Genomic DNA, 12,639 nt, shown 5'->3' with positions numbered 1-12,639 from the left:
ACTGCAGTGCAAAATACACAGTTTAAAAAAAAATACTTATTTCACTGTGTATGTTCTAATATCTTAGGCAACAGGCAAAAATTTTCTACACAAACCAGTTTTCAATTTTGCAAAATAATGATTCACTGTGAAGTTAGACACATTAACTCAAAACAAACAAAAATTTCAAGTGACAAAGTGAAAAGCCCCAATATTTACAATCATCTTTCTCACAGTTTTATAGTTTTTTTTGTTTATTATTTCAAGTTTTTCCTTATCTTGTCAGCTGGTAACAGCTGAGAAGGAAAAAAAATTATTGTAATGATTTTCATCCTCACAAAACCACTCCCTTCTGGCTAGTCAGAAAGCAAGCATCTATTACACACATTTAAAATGTTTATTTTACATATTATAACTCACCTGCTTAGGAAGCTGGAAGAGAGGATTTTTGTAAAATATATCTTTAGCCTGACTCCATGTTCCATCAATGATGATCATAACAGATGGACTGGAAGACATCACAGCGACTTCTTCCAAATTGGTTGCTGCAGCTCCAGGATATAAAATTAGAGTATTGGGATTTCTGCACACAGTTGCTAATTCAGGATACCTTCAATGCAGACACATAAAATTACAGTAATTATTAAAAGTTTTCATGACAGATACATACTTCCAGATATTTCAAGTTACTAACTCATACTCATAATCTCCAAATTTTATTTAAGTTTCAAAAAAGTCCATTGGTCAGCTACCACTTTCTCTTTCCAACACCTCAAAAGTTGTTGATGCTCCCTCAGCTCTTATAAGGGGAGGAAAAAACCACCCACAAAAGCAATCAGTGAAAGCTTGTTAAAGCAATGTATCAGGAATATTTTCTGATGCTTTATTCATTAAGTCTCCAACATCTATTTGAACCAAAGATGTTTTGAATTGTTTACCAGAACTTAACATCTGTATTCTAGCAATATTTGTTCGAGCACCTGGCACAAAAATACTACAATCATCCCATTTTGAACTTTGTATATATAAAGAATATCAGCAATTCATGGTCCACAACTACAGTACATTTTTGAAAATTTTACCATCTCAATTTTTTTTTTTTTAATTACTATTACTACAGTTACAGTCCCCAAGTTTGTACATTCTCTTCTTCCTTCCTGTTGGCTTCTACATTTGGCAATGGTACCAGATGAATAACTACCATCTATTATGTGTTCATTTCATGTACATGGAAATTCCTGAAGTTTTTGCAGGACACCACTGTAAGTTAGTTTATAAAAATCTATGAAAGGCATTGCCATTTAGGTAATATTGGAAGCCTCAAAAAACACCTAGTCAAGTAGGCTGGTAAAGGAGATTACAAGAAAAACCTGGCCTTGTAACAAAGACTGCATTACTTGTCTTTCAACATTATTCTCAGGTACTCTTCAGAATCGCCTCAATCGGAAAGCAGGAAGAAATACAAAGCAAGGGCTGACTGTCTGAAGCATGTGACCAACAATAAGAAATTAATTCTGCGTAATACCTTAGAGGTTGTAAAGAGTAACTGATGTGATAGGAGGAGGAGAGAGAGATGTATTTGAAACAGCATGTGACTATTTGTGCTCTGAAAGGGAAAGGGTAGCCAGTACAGCTTATCAGAGAAAACAAGGTGTATCAGAATGAGGTTAACAATAGCCAACACACAAAGTGGACTCTCCATGCTACCTGTCAAGAACCACTAGGTGCAAGAGCATGGACACAGACACAGGCAGGATGTAGGTATGTAAGTTCACACAGAGAAATTCCTAATGCCACTGTGACCCCATAGCTTTTAAGGCCCAGGAGTTGGGCACCTGTACCACTCTTCCAAAAATTGAACAAGAATCCCCTTGCTTTGGGGGAGGGAAGGAGGAGAGAGGGAAAAAAAAAAAGGTTAGGGAAGAAAGAAATAGTTAATAATGGGGTTTGAGTTGATATATAACTAGGGGTACTTCAAATCTGTACACTCCATTATCACTCTCTGGGGATATATGTGAAAACACAGTTTTATCAGTATTAGGTTCAGGCAGAATTGCAGTGCCTAAGACATTGAGATCCCGAGCTTAAGACTCATATAGGACCATATGGAAAATATCTGAAATTAAAGAGGAACTGAATTCAGTTCATACCAATAAGCCCAGAGCTAGTATTCCAACATTTGAGCATCCTCGCCCCCCCAAACAAACAGTCCAGACTGATTCAACACTACATGGTTGTTTACTGTCAATATCATTCACTAAAAAAAAAGAGTAATGATCTTTCCTTACAAAATTAACAGTAAAAGAAGTGTAGAGACATGAAATCTATAAGATAAGTCTGTGGCAAATAGAAGTACATGGAAACTTCTCTCTGCCCACTATTTTTTTTTTTAAACCTTACTTACATTATGGTAATTTGTTATCACTTTAATTTAATCAAGAATCATGCTACACTAAATCAAAAGCAAGGGGATATCTCACTACAGACTACCTAGCACTCAAGGTTCAAATCTAGAAAAACCAGTCTTTATTTTCAGACATTTGTCTTGAGAACCCAACTCCTCAAAGAGCAAAGGATCCTAATTCTGGAACAGCAAGCTTTCAAAATCATTAACATCTCTTAAATAATTAAAAAAATAATAGAATAATGAATTCTTAAAACTAATCCAAAACCATAATGATTATGAAGCACTACAAGTTCATATTATGAACACTACAACTGAAGTCTTACTCTTAGAAATGCAATTCAGTTGGAAGCAATGGTTTTCAATAGATAGTCATCCAAGAATTCCAGACATTTCAGTTTACAACAGTTTACATGCAAAAGCAAAGGCAGGGGTGGTTCAGACAAATTTTGTAAATTTGTACCACAAATTTTACCTAGTATTTGAGGGCTGACTATGCATAGGGTGCCATAAGAACTCATAATGCTTGACAAACTACTATGAGTTGCTGCTATCTTCAAAGAGTCTACTATCCACAGACTTCATCCTAGAGTGACACAGAGCACACACGGAGAGCTATTAGTACTCTTTCCTTTCATAGGAACAGGTTCTCAGAAATACATGCTGTGCAACTCCTAGGTTATGGTTCACACTGACAGTCGCAGTCCATATTAGCAGCTTTAATAAAACATGTGTGCGTCTTCCATTCATAAAACACATTTGTTCTTCCTTCCTTAGAGCAGCACAGGAGACAGGACCTAAACATAAACACCTAATGATTTGCTTAGAAAAGGGATATAGTCTGTATAAAACAAGTTCAACAAAAATTTTGTATGTATTACTATGCAGGTACATCCTGTTAATTCCACTGCAGGTTTTCTATCTGCTGCTTAAGGCTTTGCTTCCTGTTAGTTGTTGCTGATCCATAGTGCAATTAGACTTTTTCTACTCACATACAACCATCATTAAGATTTCTCCCCCAAAATAGTTTTCATGTACATCTTTCAACTACATTTAATTAGATCTGTGAAAAAAATCAAAAGTCTCAGTAAAAGACTGAATTTGTATCTGGTAAATAACAATGAATCTGTTAACTGAACAAATTGATATGGCATTAAAAAGGCAAGTATGTATTAACAATACCACTTTTCACAGCCACTTAGCAAGAATATACTTCTGATGCACTTGCTTTGGGTAAACACTGTGATACAGTGTATTTAATCACACACTAGTTCTGAAGTACTGCTATAGAGCAGAATTTTCTCTACAAGAGTCAAATGTTTTTAAAAGAAACTTATAGGAAACAATTGTGAAAAATTAGCCATTTTACTATGATGTTGAAATAGAGCTGTTGCCTGCTGAGCTCTTTTGAAAACCTGATCCACATGTTACAGTTCAACTTTTTTTTTTTCCATATAAGCTTTCACTTGTATGCTTAAGCTTACTACAGCATATAAGTAAAAGGACTAGCAATTAGATTTAGTCTTCACAGAGCTTTACTTCTAAAAGTAAGCACATATAATCCTACAATAAAAACACATTCAAACAATGTTAATATTGATTTTTTTGAATACCAATAATTTATTCCATTGTTTAAGTACAAGAGTGATTTGAGACAAATAGTATGGCTTATTAAAAATACAGGAGACAATTTCATTAGGGCTGATGTTTGTATTCATGAAGACTCATGAAATATTAAAGGATATATGCTAGTTTTGAAACTCTCCTCACAGCCACAGTGGAAGCTCCTTGCTCAGTACTGTGCTACCCAGGAAAATGCATTTTCGCTTTTTTATCCCTGCCTAAATTTCCCCTGCAAAACAAGGGTAGAGTCAAAAAACTCTGCACCAGGTCATCTGGCAGTCCAGATTAGACAGAAATTTCAGGCCTAGATCACTGCACTGGGAGGTAGATAAGCAACTTCTCAGCAAGACATATCCCTGATCACAAGTCCTCTCAATTGCTAAAAGCTGAGAGAGGAACTGGGTAAGTCTCATCAGGGTTGTAGCCACTCTTCTATGAGCTCTTTATCCTTTGGAGTGTTTTTTGTTTCTTTCTTTCTTTTGAATTCAAGCTGCTGTTATTTGAATTCAGGAACACAATTCTGTAGTCCAGCTAGACTTGTATATATGGGGAAACTAAACCAAACAGAAGCACAGAGGCAAGCTAGGAGCAGAAGGCTGAGTTAGGATAAACACAAGGACAAGCTAGGAGCACAAACACGAGCAGTCACACCAGAATAAGCTAGTCCAAGCTACTGAAGGAATAGTTGGTTATGATGATGGAAGAATTTTACACAGCAAGCTGCCCAGAGTCAGAAATGTGGTCGTCTTGTTTTTCTTGCTGTATTGTGACATATAGTAGTACACAGTTTCACAGTATTTCTGACTTCAAACATGGCAAAATACAACATGCCTGCCATTGAGACCTGTAGCTTTGGCAGTGCAGATGCAAGAGGGATGTTTGTGCTGGGCGCAGCAGTTGCTGTAGACAAGAGAGCTGGACTGCATACATCACAACAAAGCTTTGTTTATGAAAGGCCTCCAGAAGTTACTTTGCCCGCTAGTTTATGACAACCTAGATTCAGAAACAATCCAGTGAAAGAAGTTCCTCCTTTAATTGTATCTCTTCTCACCAGTGTTTAGATCGCTGACATTTCCTGCCATCTTTGAAATCTCAACCTTTTCTGCAAATACTTGAACATGACTGTGGTCCAGTAACAGCAGACATGTCAAAGACAATGTCAAGGCTGGGCATGGTCAAGGGGCACAGCAGTAAGCCCAAGAGGCTAAACTGGGAGGGGAAGAAGAGGGTGAAGAGCAATGCATTTGCTGGTCAGTGTTAGAGACTAAGTTACATCTTGTTCAACATTATAGTCCTAGATGTTTACACAGCACTTTTGTAGAAGCCTTTCTTAGTGTGAAGGACGACTAACTTCAGAGGGTTAATGGTGACTTTAATTTTACCTTCTATTTCAGACATGCTGATGGCAGACTCCTTGAAGCCACCAAATTTCAAGAGGAGACTGAGAAGCTGAATTTCTGAACAAGTACTTTTCTTCCTACAGTTCAGAAGTTGACTTCTGAAGAATTCACAACTGTGTCAGTGAGGACAAAAAAGAAAGATAACATTGCTACATATGAAAAAAATCTCTTAAACAGTCTGTTCTTCCTTGGCCTTTCTCAAAGATGCTGCAAAAGAATGGTATAAACTCCTGAGTGACAATGAGAACTTACTTCTTAAGTAAACACTGTACTTTAGTGTATATCCAGACTTAGTAGGGTTTAGAGTTACTTTATTTTGCAATGCTACTTCACAAACAACTGTTCTCATTAAAGAAGTGGACCATGTAAAGAATTTAATGTATAAAAATTGTTCTATGTTGACTTAATAGCCATGAAAACAATCAATTAAGCAAATCCTTAATTTATTTTATGTCACATATATTCATGCACTATTAACAGCAGTTATCAAAAGCTTGCTACAGATTTGTCATGATTAGGACTTTGAAGCCATGAATTTCAATCCTTAAGTAAATATCTCAAACAAATATCATATAGAGAATCTTTGATGAAGTTACGACTAGGCATAATTTGCTCATACATACGTAACAAGGAAAAAAGATGTGCAGCTCTGTAACATTCCAGCCTAGCCAAGGCAATTGTTTAACTGAGTTCTTGTCATTGAGCAGGTACGGGGAGGAAGAATACAGCTTAACTTTTCCTTTTGGAAATATTATAACTGTAACAGTTTAAAATAGCCTTTAGTTGATGTTACCTGAAAGGGCCTGATAATGAACACGGCTTGGTTGCCTGTAAGGCATGATTTAGGTTTGTGAAGTGCTGTAAAGTGAGTATTAAGCAATATAATCATAAAAATACTATTTGAGTGATAGAAGTGACACACTTGGTGGGAACTAAAGGGACTTTAAATTTGTATGTGTTGGACACTAATAGAAAAAGAGCTTGCCTGAAAAATATACTCGGGTAAAAAGAGGTGTCACTTTCTCTGAAGCCTGTAAGGCAGAGAAAGATCTATTCATTTCTCTGTGGTCTCAAAGTAATAACTAAGTAGGAAAAGAATAAAGTGGAGGCATATGAAGGGTCAGATGGCTTGGAATTTTCTTTTCTAATGATTTCTGGGTTGTTAAAAACTAGCAGTCACTCTCCAACAAGCTTTCCAAACAAAGTCAACAGAATTTAAAACCAAAAGTTGTTCACGGAATTGCTGACCAATACTAAGAATAAGTGTGAAAGGACAAAAAAAAAAAAGTTACTATTTCCACAGAATAAAGAAGTATAAATTAAGGGGACAAAATGCAACGAACATTTGCCAAATCCTGAACACTTCACTGATGTAATAAAATGTATGAAATATAACAAGTATAAGCAAACATGAATATAGATACAATGGAGACTTACTAAGATACTAAGAGTGGTTATAAAAGTATAGCACAAGTCTAAGCGAGTACCACAAAAACTAGGTAAAAAAAAATAAGTACAACAAAACCAGAGGGGGGAAAAAATAAACCAACATGAACCACCACTCTCGTCTGCAACCCAGAGGAAAACTTCGTAATAACTAAAATTAGGAATAAGTAAAACTGCAAAAATTGAATTTCACAGTTGACCTTTTCAATGGAATAATGTGGGCAACACCACCAGCATCAACAAAGAAGCCAGCTCTTAAAATACTCAAAAATACTCTACTGCAGTTAAAATGCAGCAGTGTCCGTTCTTACGAGAAGCGGTGGGGGGGAAAAAAAAAAGGCAAAACCACAAACTGGTTGGAACTAGCTGGAGGAGGTCTACTGAACAAGAACAGCAAAAGGCATAAAAGTCTTCACAGAGAAACTTTATAAACTTTAGTTTAAGTTTTAGAGACAAGAAGGCCGAAGGGAAACCTAGTTTATAATAGTCTCCAAAACCACAAGAGGAAGGAAATAGTGTGTTCTCTGTGTCCACAGAGGACAAGAAAAGAAATAAGTGTAACTGCAGCAATAAAGATTCAAACTAAACAGGGACAAAACCTCACAAGCTTTCTTATGGTAGTAAGTTAAGTTCACATGTTAAAACAGACCCACTGAGAATTCTGCAGACTCTCCTGCACATGGTATTAATACCATGCCTACGTGCAGCTGGTCTCACTTTCATAGGGGAGTAACAGTGGCATCTTGAGGATCTTTCTATCCCTACTCCTCCAACTATGCTGCGATACATAATGAGTATCAAATCCCAATGCTTGTCTTTAATTGAGCTTATTCTTAAACGTAATGATTTCAAGTAATGGAACTACGCTGAAGGAATATCCTCTATACAGACATGATGATCTCTCCAGTGTTCTCACACATTTACTTAGTAAGACATGATTTTCCTATGAACATTCATTCCTGGCACTGTACCTCCTGTATCTGTTAATAGCTTCGAGTTTCCATGAGCAGTTCGTGGACTTCAGAAAATGCTGGAATTCCCAAGAAAAATCAATTTGTATCATTTACAGTTGCAGTATTCCACTTCAACACAGGTAACTTTGAACTTATTTTTAATTATTGCAATAATCTGAAGATAACCACTTTCTCTTTCTATAAATACATCAAATAAAATTTCTTAACTGTTACCCATCTTTCGATGACAGACAGCTAATGTAAAGCTCAAAAAGATGATGCGATGTAAAAGATATGTTTTAAGGTGCAACTATGGTATTGAACTCTGGAAGAGAAATACTTGCAATGCTTGCTTCTCATACAAACCACTGTTCAGCCTCAGTTTTGGTATGCAACAAGCACTGCAGGCCTATATAATCCATTTATTCTGACAACATTCTCTGCTAAGCGGAACTATTCAGATCTTTCATTCATGCCTGAATTGTATCCAACCACTTTGTCATAGCACATTTACACATTCTCATGATTGTACTTAAGACAAGTAGCATTTCATTATTTCTGGGATGCATGCTCTTGAGATGTGTAATTTAAACACTATCTTACCTCATTATAATCCAGTTTTTGTATCATAAACATTTTTATTACACATCAATACTCTGTTTCTCTCAAACTCTCTAAGTGGTTTTAATTCAACAGGGATCTATTAAACTTTGCCAGTGTGAAAGGCAAGTGTTCAAGTTTTAAAAATCCAACATTGACATTTAGTAGCAAACAGTACTAATATTATAGAGCAGATGCTAATTTATTATCTGTGGAAAATCATAGGGTTAATAGGAACTTCTCAGTTTTTCTCATCACATTTACTATTTCACCTCGGTCATAAGCAGATGCCTTTGCCTCTCTCAATACTCCTTCATTTCGAAGACTGCAGGAATACTGATCCCCAAAATTCCCATAAGGTAATAAAACAAATAAAAATAAAGTCAACAACCCTCTATCATCTCCACACTCAGAAATAGTCCCTCAGGATCAGGACTGAAGCGTAAGAGATACCCAGCAGAAGAAAAAACGATGTTTTCATATTAGATCCTCTACTTTTCCGTAGATAAATGACATTTAGTCTCTAATACAATCCAGAATTTTTTTTCCTTCCCTTTTGAACAGATCAATTGTCTAAACAAATTATCTTTGGTTGAAATATCAAATTATGAGAAATATTTTTAAGGTTTGGAAACCTGTAATTCTACAACTAAATATTTTACCATTTACTAGGGGAAAAGTTAGAAATACAGCTTATTAAATAACTGTTTTTAATCTATGAAAACCTGTATATAAAATACTTCGTTAGCAAAAACTCTGATAAGCTCCCCAGTGAAAAAACATCATTACCAATGTCTCCAAATAGCATTAGCTTTTACAGCATAAACACGTATATAAAACAGAGGTGAGTTTGTCTGTACCAGGACCCTAGTATGTGATACCAAGTTTCTTATTACTGTCACAAGTGGAGGCTGGCCTGCAGCATTTAAAAAACTAGAATAAAAAGGAATAATGGGTAATAACGGGTTGGTTTTATTCTGTCTTCTGTTATTCCAATTTCAATTTACTTCTCCTTTCTCACGTACTGTGCTTAAATGAAACAAAAATAGAACATAAGCTAGTAATAAAAGGAAAACTGCTTCCTGTCTGTACTATTAAGAATACCAATAGGTTTTTCTAGAAAAATGGTTTTCAACCATTCAACATTTAAATACCTGACTCTTCTAACAGTTATATATGGTAACATGGGCAGATTAGTTTTAAAAATTAATGAAATGGCAGCCAAAGGTAGAGGCCTGTCAAGAAATGAAAAGCAGAGCCATTATCTTGGCAAATTTTTGCTTTGTTAGTGGACCTCAATACCAATTCCCTCCCCAAAAACCCAAACAAACCAAAAAACCCAACCCAACAACAAATTCTTATGCTCTGAAAGACAGGTCTCCACATTCTACGGAAGGATACTTTTTTCCTTTACACTGCATTCAGTAACCTCTTCCTATCTACTCCTCATACAATGTAGAACTTACCAAAGTATTTTATGGGTTATCATAACTGAAAAAAGAAAACCAGAATACAGTTTTCTTGCTAAGAAAATTAATATTCTTTTTACAGAAGAGCAGCAGCAGTCATTTGGTTAAGTTATAGACAGCTTTTTCAAGCAATTAACTTCAGAGAAACCTAGTCAGCAGTACTTAGCAATACCTAGAAGCCATAATCATAGGCTAAACCACTTCTCCTCTATAACAAATACAGCCAAGACTAAGAAGTCTAATCCTCCCTCAAGCAGCATGTAGGACTTGTATAGAAAGGCAGCCAGAGAAATTGCAGTAATTCTAACAGACTTTTATAGATCTTTTACTGAGTCTTAAGATGTCTTTTATGTAATGCAAGCTAGCCACCCATTAACAACTCTAAACATCTTAAAACCTTAATTTCAATAACAAGATTCATTTCTCCCCCGGCTAAGTCTGTAAAATTTCATTTAAACATTTGCTTTCTATCATATCTGTATTGCATTATTTGTAAGTTGTTTGCTATAATTGAGGATGTTAACCACATGCTTTCTAAAAGCCAGTACTTCTTCAAAGTACTTTTTTTGGAGAGAAGGGGGACAAAATTGAAATAGAAGCCAAGAAACTGATGAAGAATTCTTGAAGTGTCACCACCAGCGATAAAAATAATCTTTCACTCCTTCTAATAGAACAAATTCTCCAAACATACCCTAAGATCAAGCAGAAGCAGGGGAGGGGAAGGACTTTCTAAAGCTACAGTCCCAGAACAGTAGGAGAAGGTCACAGCATACCTTAATTCTAGCTCAAGGTATAACAAAAAGCAAAGCAGAGAATTGTATAGAGAAAAGACTTCAGAACAAAACTTCCAAACACAGCAAAAACTTCCAACGAAATCAAAAACTGAAGCCCAGGAAATAAAGCACATATTTGAAATGGCAGCAGCAATTAGTAGAACTAGAAATGCCACATCCCTTTAAAATAAATCCATTACTATTTCTCTAAAAAAGTTGCAAGTTTTTCTTCAAGAAAGTAATGCACATGTTTCTCATTGTAACTTGGACTAATGCACTTAATTTCACTATCGACATGATACAGTCACAACAAGTTATTTTTGAGTGAAACAAGGAGACTACATTACTAGTGCCAGATAACTTCTCCTTTTTACTCAGTGTGAAAAAAAATAAAAATTCAGTGCAAGTTTTGGCACTAATTCACAAAGCTGTTGCTGAGATAGGCCCAGAGGCATCATCCTGCTAAGGTAAATCCAGACCACCACATTATTCTTACACAGCTGGTGAACTATGGCTGCTGGTCACTACGTTCACTTGCATAGTTTCCCTGCACAAAGCAATACTACACATTTGAAATCAAAAAGGCTGTAATATCAAATGTTTATCTTCTACTACTTCTGTGCTTCACAGAACAGAAACATTAGCAGAAGAATCATATGTTGTGTTGGAGTCACGTGGCAAGGTTTTGGGGAGCTGCAGGCATGTTCCCTGTCGATATGCCCTGAAGAGAGCTGCAGCCCATGGAGAGTACCTGGCACTGGAGCAGGGGAAAAGAAGGAGGAGGAAGAAGTGGTAGAGAGGAACTGCTACGGACTGACTTTGCTGAAGGCCATCATATTCAAACTAAAAATAGATAGAGAAAATGTTATCCAAATTACATTGCAGAATCTGAAATTTGATATGTTTAAAATGTTTAAAAGTTTCAGATGTAAATAAGCACATGTTCAGTTAGTCGGCATTAACTGCTTTCATACACAGAACGAACAAAAGCTGTGACAGGCTGATGTCTGGCTGCATCTACTCATTGTTGATTGAGATAAGGAGTAAAAAGGCACAAATTTAGTCCAATAAACATAATTACATGGAAGTACACAAAAAAAATTTACAAAAAAGTTACCTGAATAAAGAACTGTATCTTGTAAATACTTTTAAATTATTTGGTAAGTGGCAAGACTCACTTAGTTGATATTTGGATACAGTAGGGATATTTTTATTTGTGAACAAACACTAGAAAAGTGCCATACCTACAGGATGTAATTACCACAAACAGCTTTATAAAATTAACAGAAATGAGTTGCATTTTATTACTTCAAAACTGGTCAAAGTTACAAATTTTCCCAAGTGCCCCAATTAATTTCTGATCTAAACTACTGAACTGTAGCAGAGCTGGCAACTATACTGTACAGAATGTATTGGAGATTTGTGTAGTTTGATTTCAGAGAGCAATGCAAATAAACTTGTAATTGCTTCCTCACTGTCCTAAACAACACGGTGGTGAACGTTGAGATATTTGCATCTGTTATTGCTCATTCACTGTGCGCAGAATTAGCAAACTACAGAAGTGTGACTATTTGCAATGAGGGAAGGTTTGAGACTAAGATTACCTTTTCAAGAGAGAAAGGGGGGCGGGGGGGGAGGGAGGGGAAGGCAAACCCACCCCTCCCAAACTGTCATAAACCATAAAATGAAACTTAAAAGCAATAGTACAAGGCTGTTTATAGAACTATGATATCAAATTAAAATAACTCAACTTTTTCAATATATGCCAGAAATTCTTGTTGAGCAGAACAAACAGCATTATTATTCAAAAACAATTGCCTGCAAAAAGTTATTAGTAGTCTAAAAAGAACATGAATCCCATACGTTATACTTTACTTATGAATATGAGACTATACTTGTTTTTCCTTAGTATTTCCATAGTGAATAGCAAGCCTACCTCTCAAAGAAGGCACTGCAATTGTCATACACAGTCCTATGAACAGTGGTAGGGAA

General features: G+C 35.9%; 1 protein-coding gene across 1 annotated transcript in view; it reads right to left on the bottom strand.

Annotated features, from left to right (window-relative positions):
• Window positions 1-12,639, bottom strand: part of DTWD2 (DTW domain containing 2) — a 65,156-nt gene that overhangs the window by 37,510 nt on the left and 15,007 nt on the right. Inside the window, exon 4 of the mRNA XM_009634632.2 lies at window positions 400-589. Coding sequence (XP_009632927.1) covers window positions 400-589 — 190 coding nt within the window. The remainder of the gene's footprint in view (window positions 1-399; window positions 590-12,639) is intronic.

Source organism: Egretta garzetta, unplaced genomic scaffold (genome assembly GCF_000687185.1).
Source record: "Egretta garzetta isolate BGI_Z169 unplaced genomic scaffold, ASM68718v1 scaffold272, whole genome shotgun sequence".
NCBI lineage: Eukaryota > Metazoa > Chordata > Aves > Pelecaniformes > Ardeidae > Egretta > Egretta garzetta.
This window is presented reverse-complemented; position numbering and strand designations above follow the sequence as displayed.